Source organism: Ambystoma mexicanum, chromosome 6q (genome assembly GCF_040938575.1).
Source record: "Ambystoma mexicanum isolate Mex_15411 chromosome 6q, UKY_AmexF1_1, whole genome shotgun sequence".
In the NCBI taxonomy this organism is placed as follows: domain Eukaryota; kingdom Metazoa; phylum Chordata; class Amphibia; order Caudata; family Ambystomatidae; genus Ambystoma; species Ambystoma mexicanum.
Window position 1 is genome coordinate 1,154,991,410 of NC_090937.1, and position 17,885 is coordinate 1,155,009,294.

Below are 17,885 nucleotides of genomic sequence, written 5' to 3' on the forward strand. Positions count from 1 at the left end.
CTGGGTAACTACCGGCCAATCACCCCAACCGATGCAGTGAGCAAAGTCTTTGCTATCCTGCTGCTAAGAGACTAAATACTTTCTTGAGTCAGTCCGACACTATCTCTCATTCAGGTGAGCTTTCGAAAAAACACGGGCACGTCCCTGAATGCCACCATATTGAAACATCTATTGCTTAATGTAAAGGTTAATCAGGGCAGTAACATCTACATGGCCCCACTGGACATGTCTTCGGCGTGGGAATGCGTTGTATGCAAGTGGCTATTGGACAAACTGTTAGTGTAAAACGTTACACTGAAGCTGGTTCAGCCGATTGCCCTTCATCTAAATTCTAATCTGACAATTCGTAAGGAAAGTGCGGTTTCTGAGCCAGTCTCGGTTTACCTTGGTCTTAGACAGGGCTGCATCTTGGCATCGACCCTTTTCAATATGTACTTTAGTGACATAGATTACCTGTGGCGTGCCCTTGATCGGATACCTGTAAAGTTGGGCCACTTAAAAATACATTGGGTGGCCTTTGCATAAATCATACTATTTGCTAGGACCCAGTGTGACCGCCAACAAACACCTCATCTTTTACTCTTTTGCTGCAAGGAACAACTTGGTGGCCAAAAGGGCTAAATCTAAGGTGGTTATTTTCTCCAATTTAAAGAAACCAAAAACTACGTGGTGGTCTATGGGCTCCGAAAGGGTCATACTAGTGGCATTTCTCCATTACTTAGGGTAACATCTCTTCTGAATTCAGGTGTAAGGTTGTGTTGAAAGACAAGCTTTCACCTTGGTTAGCACATAAGCAGATTTTTGGAGAACTCTGTAGTTTCTATACTTCCTATTCTGAAATATTACCTGGGAAAGATTAAGCCAGTATTACTGTACGGGCTGGACTTGGTGATCGTAAACTTGGGCCCATATCTCGATTCTCTGCAGGGCCTCATTTGGAAGAATGTTTTGCGGCTATCTATTCCAAATGCTATTACACGCCACAAATTGAATTTAACTGCTTTACTGGCGGCAGTTATCCATCTATTGGTAGAATGCATGAAAACAACTGATCTATATCTCCCAACGTGAGCAGACCAGTTTTGAAGAGGAGTAATGTTAGTGTGGGTTTACAGAAGTAATGAAAAATGTTAATTCCTGAAGAGGAGACAAGGTTGTGGGGTGGGGGTAAATGGAACAGTCACCAGGGACAATACATGGGTGAACTACGTAAGGGTGTCGAAGAAGGATGTTGACACAAAGGTGACATCGTTTTGGTTACAAACTTGTACTTATCGTATTGAAAACCTAACTGTCCTGATCTCTAAGAGGGGGTGCCCTGCCTGGAACTAAAACTAAAATGGTCTGTCAGAATGTCTGTCAAGTTAATTTCCAATGTCTCGTGTCACAACTTTCTAACCCTCACACTACAACTGAAAGTTAAACAACAAGTTCCTTCTTCAGGAGAATGGCTGCCTAATCCGGCTTTTTGAATAGCGTCCAAAAGAATGTTCGCTTCCAACAGAAAGGCCAGGGGGAATGACTCTTCCCCTGGCTCGCGGGTTTCACCCATCCAGGAGAATTACCCCCTTCTCCAGGAGCAGATATATTCTATAAAATTTCCAATAAAACCAGGGGGAAGGACTCCCTTCTCCTGGTGTCTTCAGTACAATTCTCAACCCTGGACCAAGAGAATGCCTCCCTTCTCCTGGTGTTACTTGGTACAGTTCACAACAAGGCCTGGGGAAATGATTCCCTTCCCCTGGCGACTATCACAACTCCTAGTTCAGTACCAGGACAATTACTGCCTTCTCCTGGTATTGCTTGGCACAGTTCTTTCCCACTGCCTTCAGCCTGCAGTAGCCTTTGCTACTTTGTTTGTTCTTAATAAAAGTACCATATCTTTTTGGGGTACCAGACCATTCTCTAGCGGTCCGTGGTTTTCCCTTTCCCAGTGTGAGGAGGAAGCTTTCCTCTTATGCTCTTGACATCCGCTTTCATGTCCCAGGCCCTGCTCTGGCTCTTGTTGGGGTCCCCAACCCTTCTTGTGTTCATGGTAGAGTCCCTGACCCATTCTTGGTGGTCAGTGGTTTCTGTCTGCCATTGACACGAGGAAGATTGGGTTTGGAGGCACAAATGACATTGCCTAGGCCCAATAGTTCACTTCCACTGAGCCGAGGGAAATCTGTTGTAGAGTCTCTCCTGCCTGTTCCTGCATCCCCTCTGGATCACCCGTCCCTCCTCTTACCGTCTCAGGGGCTTCATACATCACTGGGGCTTCCTGGGACCTGGACTGCCACTTCAGTCTTCTCTCTTTATCAGGATCTGCAGCGCAGCGTCTCTCCCGAGAACTCATAGCTGCTCACCGGCATTCTCAATGTCTCCTTCCTGCTTGCCTGCCAGAAGGATTTGAATCTCCCGCGTTCGAAATCTGCTACACCTGCTTACTCTCATGGCTGCGCTTGACTCCACTGCCGGGCTTGCCACATGCGATAGTCATTTGTTCATTTTTATACATTGCATACAGTTCCTCCCATGTGGATTGCACAAGTCCTTTGTCTCTTCTAATGACTTAATCCCCATGCCTCCCCAGAGCCACCATGTACCAGTGTTAGCGCAGTAAATTATCTTTAGATCTCCTGTGCTCTTACTCATCCTAGTACTTTTGGCTTTATCTCCTATGTTATTACAACAATACAGAGGTCTGCTTTCAAGGTAGTGGTGCTGGACATTAAGGAGAGCTAGGAAATGTCACGGAAATAACATTCAAAGGGCTATACCCCAGGTGAACGTCCTTATCCCCAGAGGGGGATTTCCTCCCCATTAGGTCCTCCTGCATTAAACCACCCCTAGGGGGACTAATGGGTAGCAGCCGCACCTCAGTAGCCTCAAGGAAAAAAACTCCCATTTGGGGAAAAGTAACAAGAGTAGGTGAATGGTCACAATACATAGATTAATGCCATTTGGTTGGCTTTATGGCGCTACAATTCATGCAAATACCAATGTTGAAGGGAAAAGTAAAGCCTCCGTTTATGTGGCCAAAAACATTTCTAAAGATCGGTTGCATGAAGTAAAAGTTCTTAACACAGGCAGGCTAACAGAATATGCCAGCCTGTAGGGATAAAAGGACTACCATCTAGGACTGACATGTTTCACATGTGGAGTGAGGTGTCTTATCTTTGTGAAGTCCAATGGTCGCGAGTGGCCAATGGGCTCTTTTAATGGAATGGATATTGGGGCACAAAAAGTGCCTTCCATTAGATCAGGCTTGAAACTGACAGTCAATGCAGATTCTTATGGTTGGCATTAACATGTTGTATAGTAAGCCGCTGTTCAGATGGATTTTTAAAATGTGGCCTGGTGGACAGATTTCAGGAGGCCACCCTAGTTATAGTGAACAGATGAACTCTGATAGCCAAACACAATCAAGGTAAGAGTAGAGTGTGGTGAAGGTTTAGTCTCGGGAGAGGTGAGTGGGGTCAGGGCTCCACAAGGAGTCCACACATTAAAATACACAATGATTCTGCTTAGACAAGAGCAAAACTTTATGAGTTTAATCACCGAGTTGAACGGGGCCTTGTACCCAAAAGTCACAAAGTTCCTTTAGGAGAGGGGACAAAGTTAGAAGAGTTTCTTCTGGTGGTGACAAATGTTCCAGACGGCTTCAAGGATTTTACAGACAAGTAAGATACTTCTCTCTTACAACAGATTTTAAAACAAAAAAGTTTAAAAAGTTAATTGAGTATTGTAAGGTTTATTATAGGGGTAGCAGAAACTAATTTGTTAATCACCATTGCTCCAATTTTCCAAAATGACTTGGCAGGTCGATTGGGAGTTGGTGGAGGTAGGATTTTCCGCTGTTGGATCCAGTAGAAGATGCCCAGGAGCTGCGGGTGCAAGGACAATTCCAGTCGGGTCCAGGAGCAGAGTGCAACACTGACAAAGAAATGCGGCAGGCACCGATGTAGGCCTCTTCAGGATACTCTAACAGACAGAGGGTAGCCGGCTCTAGCAACAGTCGCGCACACGGGCAATAGAAGGTGTCTCTCCAGTCGTGAACAGAGACTGGGCTTCCAGGACAGGATCCCTTGATGCTGGAAAGCTGAAACTTGGCAGGAAGGCGGCTTGGAGAATGAGCTGGCGACCACCGAAGGTCTAGGTGAAAACGTAGAACAGCAACGCTTCTGGCGTGGTAGCCCAATTCAGAGCTTGTCGGGCCACTGGCAGCTCGAGGGACAATTCTGAAGGCTCAAAGCTGCAGGAACGCAAAAAGACGTTGGGACTGGTTGGTCCCACCAGTCAACAAGTTAAAGCACTGACGAGGACATTCTCAGATCAGGTAGTCCAGCAGGGCTTCACCAGGATAGTTGCAGGAAAAGTTACCAGGCCTCGTCAAGAGTCGTTCATGGGTCTTCAGTCGGCTGCACAGCTATACAGGATACTTTGCTGCTCTGTTGCTGAGCTACTGGAATGGTTGCAGGACTCCTCCTCTCATCCTAAATTCAGGGAAGTGATCAAACTCCAGCCTCCAACAGCAAGGATCTGCACCACTCACTCAGCCAGCAGTGGTCCAATCAGGGACCACTGTGGGTTTTACTGCTCCATGCACACTAGACTTCAAGCACCACAGTTGTAGACTAGGACCAGGCAGTCCAACCCACCCACTTTCTGTATCCCTACAAATGGCATGCACTAGCCTGTGAGAACAGCAGCTTTCCCAAGCAAATGCATGACCATATTGGGGATTTCCTGACCTGAGAGGGCAGGAAGAAGGACAAGAAACAAAATGGCCAAAGGACATGCGAAAAACCTTGGGACATGGCCATTTTAGGACACTGTAATTACTGCCACCAGCTAGCCTTTAGGCACATTACAAAGTAACCCAAAAATCCCATGTGTAAAAAGCTAAGGCAATACAAAAGTATCCCCATGCACTGCATTGTAAGATGATGTGTGCACCGTTTTAAAAGTTACCAAAACAGGTCAAAAGTAAAAGACAAAGGAGAAACAGTTTCCCAGTACTAATAGTCTGGAGGACTGATCAGTTTTCCCATGACAAAATGAGCAAAAGGCCAGGGAATCTCTAAAAATAGCAGGACAGATCAAAATACAAAAGCAAAATGTTTGGGGCCGTAGCATATGGAGGGAAAGTTGCCAATAAGAGAAATCTTTCCTAGCACAGGCCAACTGCTGGGCTGCCCTTTCTGAAATTACGATTTCTTTTACCATGGAAACTAAACTGTGGGTCTCAAATAGGGGATGTCATCACCTTGGAGTTTCTACTAAGAAGGAAGCAATGTTTTTTTAGCGTTGACATTTTCGGCATGGTGGATTAGTGCTACCTGGCTTTGAAGGAACATACTACCTGCACCCAGCCCCAATGAGAGCCAGCTTACAAGCCACTATAATCAAATACTGCCAAATTAGGGTGCACAAATACTCGCAACAAAAACAGGAAACCTTCATAACAGCCGGTCGCCCTGCTTTCACCTTCATAGCTCTGGTGATCCATTTGGATCAGTGGTACCAGCAGAGCAATGCCACGGAAAGGAGTTCTGTCATGTGCATACTGATCTGAAGATGATTTTAATTTGCACCAATTACTAGGCGGAAAGAAGTATGGATTACAGAGAGAGGTTTACTCTCCTAGAAAAATACCTTTGGGAATAGGAATTACCATAAAAATCACTTTACTCCCAATTTAAAGTGCAAAAAATACTGCTCAGCCTCTTTAAAATCTGATCTGTAGTTCTGCCTGCTAGTATTTTGAACCTCGAGGAAAGGAAGATCAGATCATGTTCTAAACTCCATCACCATTGAGCCAAGTAAGCAGACACTGATGTCATTTTCTGAAACTAGTATCAGAGAATGTTAGATCCTCCCACACTGATCCTTGAAGCAAACCTGGAACATGTTAGATTGTTTGAAAACAATGTTGAAAAGGATACTCGTCACTGGGTATGAATTGACAAATATCAGTGAGTAGAGAAGGTAGTGACAGCTGTCCTCTAACAAAGCCTGGGCGAGGAAAGCTCGGCTTATCTGGAAATGTGGCAATCGCTGGTGTAGTCGGAGAGCACTGGTGAGAGCATTGGCAAGCAAGGCACGCTGGTAAAAGCTTGATGCTTCATGCAACCTGTAAATGAACAAAGATGAAGCATTAACAAGCAGAAGCGCCAGCAGTTGAGCACCCCCAGGGGGATTGCATAAGATCAGATCAGCCCAACCTCAAACCAGATACTATAGCATTGCCGGGAAGGACTGAAACCATGCTGCATTTATGGCACAACACGATTTTTAAACAAATTAGGTAACAAGAGATCATACATTGTTCTACTACGCCAATTAAATAGGCCCCACGTTTGACTAGGAATAGGCATAACCTTAGTTACGTCTATAAACATGAAAGTGAGTTCATACAATGGAGACCACACTTATGAAAGAAAATATTCAAATACATACCCTAATAGAGGAAGGATAAATAAAGCTGAACAGTAAACTGTGAACCAGCGGGAAAGCCACATTGCTGTATCCAATTTGTTAGCCAGCATAAATTGCTAAAGAAAAAAGAAAAAGAAAGTTTCAAATGTTACAAGAATCAGCAAAAACACCACATTTTCTAGGATTTAGGCAAGTGCAGAACTAAAATTTTTCAGATAAGGATTTGCATAGCTAACAATACTGACAGTCATATGCCGTACTTGCACAACAAACACTTGGGTATTCAATCACTATCCTGACTTTTTATTTAACAAATTTATTTAAAATTGGTTTTGGATAGCTGTCCGTTTGCGGGGCTCCCAGCAAGATGACCCCTGGGTCCATTGGCAAGCTGCGGTGTGTGATTGCTTCAATGGTTCGGAGCACCTTTTCCCAGAATGTTCTCGCCAATGTGCAGTCTCACCACATGTGAAGTTATGTCCCGATGTCCACATATCCCACAATCAGTCGTATCACACTGGGCGGATGCTGGCTTCCTGGCACTCCGCGATGCCTATGAACGGGAGAACTTTGTTGAGTGGCTGGATCTCCACCCATCTCTTAGAGGCCGGCCTTCAGTACGGCTACAATACTCCTCATTACATAAGAATCTAAAATCAAAATTCCTGGATTTCCCTGCTTTACCCCCAGATGACCCAATAGTGGCAGAACTCTGCTCCTACCTCTCCTTTAGGGGCAAAGTGTCAAGGCTTTACTCATTACTGCAGAATAGGACGGCCCCCTCCTTTACAGGGTTGAAATGCGTGTGGGAAGAGGATCTGGGAGTTGAACTCACTGACGAGAGATGGTCCTGTATGTGTGGCCGCACCCACAATGTATCCTATAATACCAGATTTAAATGAATACAATTCAAGGTGCTACACATATACCATCATACACCAGTAAGACTACATCGCATGTTCAACACCGTTCCTCCCAGCTGCCCCAGGTGTGGCATGGATCGAGCTACCTACATTCACATGTTATGGCACTGCCCCCGTCTCACTCAGTTCTGGTTGGACGTCTGCGCCACGCTGTCAGATATCCTGGAATATACCATAGCCCCCACCCAATTACACTGCCTATTTCATGATCTCCCAAAGCTTCCCAGTGACTCTAGGAAGCTTGCAGGGTTGGGCATGCTGTTGGCGGTCCGCTGTATACTATTATGCTGGCTCCGTCCCAGGGCCCCTACCTATGCACAGTGGCTCAGGTCGATCACATGGGTTCATGATATTGAGGAATCTCGTAATGCAATGCAACACTCCCACTCGAGGCCGAGAGACATCTGGTGGAGGTTTCGGGACTATATGGCTGCCATGGCCTCATCCACTGACTGTCGTGTCCTCCCCTGGGGGCTCCCCATAGGTGCTGCTCTTTTTCTGATATAGCTGTTGATATCCAGCCTGCTACCTCATCTTCCGTAAAGCGCAATTGATGCATGTGTGGCTAATAATGTACGTTGTTGATTCCATTGATTTATTGCCGGTGCCATGTGGCGCCTTGTTCGTTTCTGGTGTGTTGTCAAGACAAATAACCTGGGGTCCAGCAAGCTCTTAAATGCTGCAGGCACTCCGGGGAATAGTACCATCAGTTTAAAAGCGCATTCTTTATTTGTAACGCACCTGGTAGCTGTACTGTTCGTTGCCCAGATGTCGATCTAGGTGTGGTCATCTATCGGGTGGCCCAGGTCCTTTTCCCCATTGGGCCATTATCAGGGACGCGTGATCAGCATGTCTTATTGTAGTAGTTTCTATTGCCTGGTGATGAGGCCCACTGAAGCGCTAGTTCTATGGGGCGAGGTGTCCTTGTGGCTTCCCGTTAGAGTTTGTGGTTGGGAGAGCCAATGGTGAATCTGTGTTTACGTGAACCTGTCCGTTTCCAGTAGGGTAGGGCAAATTTCCGTTTGCATTCCTCAAAAGTTAGGGGGACACTCCTCTCGTACAAATGCGAAATCGTCCTTAGCCCTCCCCGTTTCCAATTCTTAAAGTTGGCCACTACTAGGCCTGGGATGAAATCTGGGTTTTGGAGGACCGCCAAGTTCGGGCTCAGCCCTCTTGGAATCCCTTTCTTTTCCCAAGACTTTCCAGGACGTTTTTGTTGAGGAGAGGACGGATGTACAGTATCTGCGTGTTGGCCCCAAGGAGTGTAGTAGCGAGTTAAGTGGGGGAGGGCACCTGGCTTGATGAAGGACTGCCCATTTCGGGGGTGGGTGGGAACTGACCATGCCACAGTGTTCCTTATTTGTGCCTCTGCATATTAATAGCAGAGGTTTGGCACTCCCAACCCACCCCATTTACCCCTGTCATTACTGTCTGTGGAATTCGGTCCTTACATTTCTTCGGTATGAATCGGGAGATTTGCTTCTGTAGGCGCAAGATTGGTTTCAAGGGAATTTTCACCGGTAGGGCAGAACACTCAGGAATCTGGGCAATAGGTTTAATTTTGCAGCCCGCGATTCTTTCTAGCAGGGACATTTCTTTGCTTGCCCATCTGTTGAGATCTGCTTCCAGGTCACAGAACAGGGGAGGGCAGTTTGCCTCACAGAGGCCTTTGGAGTGGATGTAATCTGTATTCCTATATATTTTATTGCTTCCGTGCTCTATTCCAGAGGGCAAGTGTGGTGAAGGTCGTTTATTGTATTCTCAGACATGCCTATTGCCAAAGCCACCAATTTGGAGTAGTTGACTGAGAATCCTGCCACCTGTTCAAAGAGGTCCAATTCCACTAGGCACTCTGGTAGGGAACAGAAGCGGTCTGTGAGTGAGAGCATTACGTTGTCTGTGTAGAGGGACACCTTGTACTGTTCGCCATTGATGTCCATCCCCTCGATAGCTGGGTTGTGAATTCTTTGGGCAAAAGGTTCCATTATTAGGGCGAAAATCAGTGGGGAGAGGGGACATCCTTGCCTCATCCCGCATGAGAGTGGAATTGCAGCCGAACGTCTCTTGTTCACTTTTAGGGATGCTCTCGGCAATCTGTAGTTGGCTAGTATCATTTTGAAAAAGAGAGGGCCAAAGCTTAACGCTTCCAGAACCAGGCCCATGAACGACCAGTCCACTTTGTCGAAAGGTTTTGTAGCGCCTAGAGATACCAGTACCATCTCACTGCATGCCGTCTATGTTGCCTCTACTAGATTAAGAGCCCGTCCGATGTTGGCCCCTTGCTTCTTCCTTGTATGAAACCCGTTTGGTCTGTGTCAATCAGCTCCGGGAGAATATTTGCTAGTACTTCTGAAAATATATTTGCATCAATATTTAAGAGCAAAATGGGTGTGTAGGAGGCACAGTCGCTTTTGTCTTTCCCAGGCTTCAATAGGACTATGGTGGTTGATTCTTGCATGGATGGAGTTGTCCTGCCCATTTCGCGGAAGAAGTTGAAGAGTTCCATTAGTGGGTTTACCAGCGAGGCTTTGAAGAGTTTATAAAATTTGGGCGAGAAACCGTCCAGGCCTGGGACTCTGGCTTTCAGGGATTTTATTACGGCATCTACCTCTTCATTTGAGATTGGCAGGTCTAGAGTATGCCTGTCTGCTTCTGAGAGGCAGGGAAGAGTGGCTTCTGCTATATATTGTTTCTGCTGCTCTGTCGAGCACTGGGAGGCCATCATGGTGTTCCTCAGATATGCCAATGCGATTTGTAATTTGGCATTTTCAGCATACTGCGTAGCTCCCTTCGTGCCCTTCAGGCCTTCAATGTGGTTTCATGAGTGGGTTTTTGCCAATTTCCTAACCAATAATGTATTGGCTTTGTTGCCGTTGCATTAGCAGCTTTGTTTGGTTCTGCTGAGGGTTTGGGCTGTTACTTCTGCGTAATGCGCTTCGAGCTTGCTGCGGGCGCGACGTACGGCTTGGGTCGCCTTAGGTGACCAGCCCTTTTTGTGGGCTGCTTATGCTGCCAAGTCTCTTTCTAGGGCTTCTCGTACTGTTGAGCGATGTTTCCGGTAGGCTGCTGCTCCATGAGCTATTAGCTCGCCTGCTTTCATCGCTTACCATCTTCTGGCGATTGTCGTGTATCCAATGCGATTTTCTGTAAAGTAATTGCCGATAGCTGTGGTCAATGTATCTTGAAGTGACATGTCGTTAAGTAGTGGATCGTAGAGGGACCATTGAGGTTTCGCCGGGGGGTCTGGTTTGTATGCCCCGGGATGTTACGGTTATTGGGGCACAATTTGAGATTACTTTTACCCCCATTACTGTCGCATCTGTGAAGGAGAGAACCTGGGGGCTAACAAGCAGGTCGATGCACAAGGAGGTGCGGTGTACCTGCAAGTAGAAGAAATAGTCATTTCTGGGTTCAACATTCCAGGAGTTTTACTACTTCACAGGATTTGAAGAGGTGAAGCAAAGCCAGGGTGATTTTAAAATCCCTCCGGGCTGGCTGGTGGGACTTGTCCACCAATGGGTCTGGCACCCCGTTGAAGTATCCTTAAATCATTGTGTGTCCTTCAAGAAATGGCAGAGGCTCTGTTCACATTGATGTAGCGTCCCTGTAGGCTTCTAAGAATCTCCAATTCCGTGAACGGGATTCCTCTTGCCAGTAGAATTACTGTGCCAACCCTTTTGGAACTGCTGGACGCCAAATATTGTTTCAGGAAGGCTCTACTCCTCAGGTGGTGAAAGTCAGCTGGAACCATCACCAAGCCCGCCATGTCATCAAGGTGACGCAGGATTGATTTGCGCTTGCTGGGAGCATTTAGGCCTCTGACGTTGAGTGTTACGAAGCAAAGCTTTTGATGAGGCGGATGTCCCCTGGCTGACCCGTTTCTTCTATTGGGTCAGGTAGCCTTGGGTTGTGGGGGGTTTCCATTGCCATTCTATATGTAGTCTTCCTGCTTGTCCATTGCAACCAGGGTTTTTAACTTTTGTGAACTTGTAACATTCTTAACAACATAATAACTGGTAGTACCAAATTCCTGTTTCGTTGGGCCTAGGGCCTGTGAGTGAATGCACTCCTAGAACCAAGGTGAATCGTGTGGGCTGCCTGGTAGCCCGTGGGTCTCCCACTCTCTGCCCCCTTGATGGGTGGAAGGGGGGGGGTCCACTCCACTGCTGGTGAAGGTGGGACAGAAGGGGGGTGCGCCCTGCAGTGATAGCCCCTCAGCCCCTCCCCAGGGTCTGGGTCTGTTGTGTGTACTGGGGAGGAGCAGGCGCGGACCCACTAAGTATTTCTGTTGCCGAGGGCGTTCGGAGACTGCCGCACTCACACCGCCTTGCCGGGACCCAAGTCTGCGCTCCTGCTTCTTCGCAGTACCTCCTCCGTCAGTCCGAGGCAACAGCCTGGCACTCCGCCTCCCACTGCGGTAGTTATTGGTGCGACTGAGCATAGCGCTGAGATGGAGCCAGCAGGGGGTTTCGCCATGAATCTCCGCTCCCCCTTCTGAACTCAGGGCTTGCCTACTGCCTCTGGCGCTCTCCCCACCGCCGCAGGCAGCCTTTCTTCCGGACCTCCCGGCCCCATTTGGCTTGCTGGGATGCTGCTTTCTAACGGCCCGCGCCCTCCCCCGGGCTCTGCCTTCCCAGCTTTTGCTTGCCTGCGGCACTGAGGCTCCACTTCTATCCCCGACTTAGCTGGGCCACGCTCTTGCAGCTGATGGGGTTTCAAGAGGTTGGGGCCTTCCTCCACGCCTAATGAGGCGGCTGCCATCTTGTGGGTCTTCGGCAAAGGGGACTCCAGCCATTGCTTACAGCACAGGGCTCTCAGAATCGCCGGCGCTCCAAGCCACGCCCCTCCCAACTATCCTGACTTTTAAATGTCCTACAAGAGGTTCATGGTAGACCACAAAACACTGTTCCATCACCTTACCTCAGCAGCTACTTTTTCACCCAAAGCCACCTCCTGGGTAGCCTTTTTCCTGGAGGACAGATCAAAGAGTTTTTTCAGACACTGCCTGTGCCCCTCGCACATCTCATGTGGAGTGCCCCAAGGCTCTTGCGTACTCCCACCCTCTACTTTTTTGCCAAACCCCTCTTTCTACTGGACTCCATCGGCATATTCTATACAAACTATGCCAACCATGTGCAAACATTTCTACCCCTCACTGGGAACTACATGAATGATTCACAGATGCCCATCAACCTCTGCCCTGCATTTTCTATCTCAAAGCTTTGTGAAGGCCCAATCCTTCAGACCTGTTATGTGGGCCTACACTCACAGACTTATCCTCCCCATCTCCAAGAAAGCCAAATGTGGAGGTGCCAGCTTCCCATCTGTTGCTGCTCGCCATTGGAATGCGCTCACAGCTCATTAAGAGCAGAACAATCCTACTGGATCTTCAGACTGGCTCTGAAAACCTGGTTGTTCACAAACTATTCACTTGCTCCTTTCCACCTGACTTTGCTCTTCAGTCCCAAGTTAAGAGTATCTAGTTGTGACAGAGCATCAATGCTGAAGGGTTTTGTGCGCTTTTTAAATGCAAAAATAAATAAACTGTTGTGGCAGAGTTAAGGTCACTAATGGCAGGACCCTCCAGCAAGCAAACAAAAAAAATACCTATCCTATGACAGATCCCATAACAAACTAGCACACACACACAATATTGCCAATTTATCATTTTAAGCAGGCTACTAGCTAGGCATACAAAGTTGCTCGCTCTGTCAGTTATGGGCATCATTTCTTACTCCCCAAGAATCAATTACCACTAGCCAACAGCTACTGGCATGTGCGTATTTTGAGTCCTGATTTAAGTCGCAAAAATGTGCCCCCAATAAAATAGGTCAACCTCTGTCATTTTGATATATTCCTAAGGAACCTTTGAACCAAAAAGGTCCACATCACCTAGTTTAACTCTCACCATCACTGTGATCGCAGAGCTAAGCTTCCATCCAGACAACGCCTCAAACATCACACAGACATTGCGATATTCACCAAAAATCCCTTCCCATTAAAGGGAAGGGTAACCGTTAAACGCCAACTGACAAAACCATCCAATCTACTCTTAACCTTACCTCCACGGTCTTCTCCCTCTTCTGGGTTGAGAAGATCACCACCTCCCTACCAGTCATGCCTATATAGTTCCCACCTTCAGCTGGCCTACCATCTCAGTCTTGCTCAGTGAACCAATCTCTTCATCCACACCTTTGGGCCCAACGCTGCTGCTGGTATGTCAGCGGGCCCGTAAACCTCCAATTCCCACCCCACCCAACTCCCTATGTAACATTCTTCACCGGATCTTCCTCTATGGCTTCAAACCACTCACTAACAAAATGACAACTTCCCAGTCGACTACTCACTCCTCAGCCACCAGCACCTAAAAGACGGCTTAAGGTTTTGACCGAGGCTTCCACAGAAAGTACAAACAATTACACCCACCCTACCTTCTGCAACCGGTATAGAAATGGAGTAGCATGTGCATCAACCGACAACAGCCCCTCCTCAAACACCATACAACCCCTCAGGCTCTACTCCTACAGTCTTTCTTACCTTGAGGAACATCCACCAGCTATAAATTGAAAACCCACATATACACACACTTCTACAAGTTGAGGATGGAGAATCCAAACTATGTAATGCCTATAGTCTCCCAATGCTCAAACTGGCACTGAACTTTGCAAAATCTTCATTCTTTCACAACATTTCCAAATGCCACAAATAGTCTCTCACACACGCGTCAGCTGGCACAAATACTGCTCACACCTACTAGCTTAACCACCCTCAACATCAGGACTCATCAACCATTGTGTAACAGAATATCCCACAACCCCCTTGTCATTTCTACCATCATCTGCTCAGCCAACCTCCAAAGAAATAGTAGTACTCCGCTTCCATTCGTATACACTGACGCAATTGAGAACATCAACATCTTTGCTAGACTTGCATTTCATTTCCTCTACTCCTTCAGCCAGTTTTCCCTTGGTACCTATCCCCTCCCCTTTACTAGTTTCTAAAGTGTACTAGTTGCTATCCAGGAAACTACCAATTGGCCATATGAATTATTTCAACTAACATTCGGTCTTCATACTGCTATTTCAACTAGCTTGCCATTAAAAGCCCCTTGCAGTATGGATTCTACAAAATGCCATTCACATCACCATCTATGCACATTCACAACTGCCATACATCGAGCTATTTCAACCAGGTCTCCTCTATCCACATTTGTACTGCATCACTAAGCTATGGGAGTTATATTATTCTACCCTTTTTTGGGGATCGTCACTAACATTCTTCCTCATGGGTACTGCTAGCATCAAAAGGACACCTCTTCGTTGGACTGCCTTTGTCGATTGTAAGTTAGAAATCTTTTATAATGCACTGGACTCAAAACCCTGCGGATTGTCTGGAAGTTGGTAAAGGCATCGGGGAGGTCAACGGGAATGAGAGTACAGATTGTTTTTAAATGGTTCAAATAGAGGTGTGGCTGGTTAAATGATTTTTTGATAGCTTGGGTGAATTTCGATCCAGCCAAGTAGAACACAGATCAATAAGGAAAGCAGAAATCAGGAGGATCAAACGTAAGGTGTCTTGGGGCATGGGGGAAAATATGTAAGGTCAGTTTCACAGAGATAGTTAGGCATTACTCAGAGTAATGTGTGGCAGTGTGATGGAATCAAGATGTGCTCAAGTGGTCGCTTCATGCTGTCAGCTTTCACTGCAAGTTTACTTTCTCACCCAAAAACGGCAGAACAACAATTATGGGTCTGCCATGCATAATGGTCAAGAATGCCAAGTCAAAAATAGACTGTGCGAAAGTCAAGTGCGGATGAAAACAGGGAGATAGCAAGAGGTGGGCCAGATGTGTGTCCTCCAGTACCCAGTGGTAATATGGCACCCTTTTGTATGAAGTGTTCCAGTGATATTAGTAGGTATTTGGCTCGGGGGGTAGTCAGGCTGTGTGACCTTATGCGACACCCAGACGCCCCGGTTAACCTGAAAGCATTGCAACTATGGACAAGAGACGAACAGGGCTACTTTATCCCTGGGAACTAAAAGCCGAGGTTCCATACAAGAAAAGATGGGAAGAACAGACACTCTTAAATGAGGGTGGGATTTTAACTGTGGCTCCTCTGACAGCAATGAAACACAAAGTGATGCCAGGAGAGCGAGACTAACTGGAGAAGGAAGGCAGAAGGCTGGAAAAATCAAATCATTATTTCATTTTATTTTGATTTGAATATAAAAAAATCATTAAACATTTTAATCAGTTTTGTTATAAAAAAACAGCCTATAAATCATGCATCCATACACTCATTCAATCTAAATAAGTCCGTAAAATGTTCAATAGTTTTACGATATAGAAGAGGAATATACAATTCATTTCCAATTCATTTCACATATACAGCTAACAGTAGTTCATTACAGACAAAGTATCGACTATTGGTGCCCATAAATGTAGATCTTCTTTAGAACACGGGCTTCCCAGTTGGTAAATAGTTTCGACTTGACAAAATATATAAGCCTTCATCAAGATGGGATGAACATTAACAGATTCTAAAAGCAAACAAATAAAACATGTTGTTAAAAATAACTAAAACAGCTTACTGTCTCCCTTCATTCAGTAGTACTCGCAATTGTGTTGGACCGGGGGAGAAATTAATCAAATCCATCTCTCTACCCATCAGATTCGTCCGTTAACCCACAATTTAGGTCCAAATATAAGCTGAATACCTAAATACAGCAGATAAACCAAAAACATGCCTCAAAAATGTAGCCAAACTGTCAGCCAACCATATATACCCTTTACTAATTTTATGGTTAATGGTTTAGGGCACAAAAACAAATTCTTTTCATTTAGTGCCATAGCTCACACTTTGTACTCATCCCCGCTCCAAATATGTCATGACTCAATGTAATAAAAATTATTATGGACATACATGCAAACCCCATTTGGGTTCGCCTGGTAACTTGTATTCCAGTGGCCTGGTAACTTGTACTCCAGTGGCCTCTAGTGCACATCAAAGTTGCTCACTCTTCAAAATATAGGCTAATCTAGTGGGAATACAGACATTAACTTCAATGATGTAAAGCTACCCACAGAAGTCTTAAAAAGAAAAGCAGCACAAGATTTGTAAAAGGCAAAAGAATACCTTCGTTTGAAAACACTAATTCATCCGCGCGGCAATGCTCATACATATCAATGAGTCTTTCACACAGTCGCTGTTTGTTTGGTAAGTCAAACCGCCTCCTGTATGACCAGCTGCAGGACGCGGAACTCTCCGCGAGTCGTTGCGCATGTGCATTCTATTCAAGATCTATAAGAGGACGAACAATTGGAAATGCTAAAGTAAGTTCGCTCTACTCCCTTTCAAAAATGCACAAACCCGCTTGGTCTAAGGGGATTACCCTTCAGTCGGAACCCAGGATTCGATCGTGGTGGTGTCAGTGTTCAAATTACGGCGGCCAGCGAGTGCCAGGAAAACCGAAGCCGTCTTTTATTTTACTTGAGGAACTAGTGAACATAAAAGACGGACAGAGAAAGTGCTCGCTTTACCACTCTGAACAAGTCCAAAGGTTTGGAGAGTCGAGCAGAATACAAAAATGGAGAGGTAAAAAGGTAGGCGCCGGACTATTGCGGAAAACGCTTGGGGAGGAAGGAAGAGAGGGGCAATGCTTTGAGGGGCAGAACTAAACCCCTGTATCTGGCAGTGAATATCCACTCTCAAGTGTCAAAAAACCCCTCTGACAGCAATGCCTTGGACTTGTCGGCCAAATGTTCGTGCAGCATGCTACGTTCCTCTTTGGCAGATAAAGGGCTATTCTGGGAGGAAATCACCATAACCCACCCTAGTCTAACCTTCTAAACATATGCTAATGTTAATATTGTCATGTTAAAAGAGGGCAACCAAGGGTTCTTAGGTTCGGCATGTGTGTAGACTCTGCTTACTGGCTTAGATTTGCAGGTCCACTTTGGCCATAAGGGACCTGGTCATGAACTGACACTACATGGCACCTTCTGGCTGGCTGCTGCAAAGCACTCGACAGCCATGTGAAAAGCAACAGGGTATGAAAGTTAAATGACGTCTCAAAACATAAAAGAAGCTGCCATGAGCCAGGGCTAGGAAGGTGCCCAGTCTGTCCGGCACCCTATGCATTTGCGCAATCCTGCTCCCCTATGCAAGGTTCACTCCAGTAGGTCTTTGTCTTGCTTCACCTTCACGCACAGCAAATGCCACACATACCGCCTGCCACTCTCCATCTATGCTCACTTCCATCTACCCGGCGATCCAACTGATCTTCACTGCGTTCTCCCTGCCCATGCCCCTGCCCCGGCCAAGCCCAGCAACGCTATGTTCTGTCCATACACATACCCCACTGCCTTCAACTCTCTTGCCCGATGCAATCACTAAACTACTCTGCGGTTGTAAGATTAAAAAAAAACTGTCCTATTCTAAACTTTTGCCACAAAAACTGGTGCAACTGATGTAGCCCCTAGCTATGCGGGTGTGGCTTTGCCAGCAAGCACTGCCTTCTTAGCGCACCTCAAAGCTTAAT

At 46.4% G+C, this 17,885-nt stretch overlaps 1 protein-coding gene across 1 annotated transcript in view; it reads right to left on the bottom strand.

The window, feature by feature from the left end:
- The window catches only part of TMEM33 (transmembrane protein 33), a 205,866-nt gene that overhangs the window by 118,078 nt on the left and 69,903 nt on the right, over positions 1 to 17,885 (bottom strand). Inside the window, exons 3-4 of the mRNA XM_069631746.1 lie at positions 6,442 to 6,536; positions 5,928 to 6,115 (exon numbers count right to left, since the gene is read on the bottom strand). Of these exons, the coding sequence (XP_069487847.1) occupies positions 5,928 to 6,115; positions 6,442 to 6,536 (283 nt within the window). The remainder of the gene's footprint in view (positions 1 to 5,927; positions 6,116 to 6,441; positions 6,537 to 17,885) is intronic.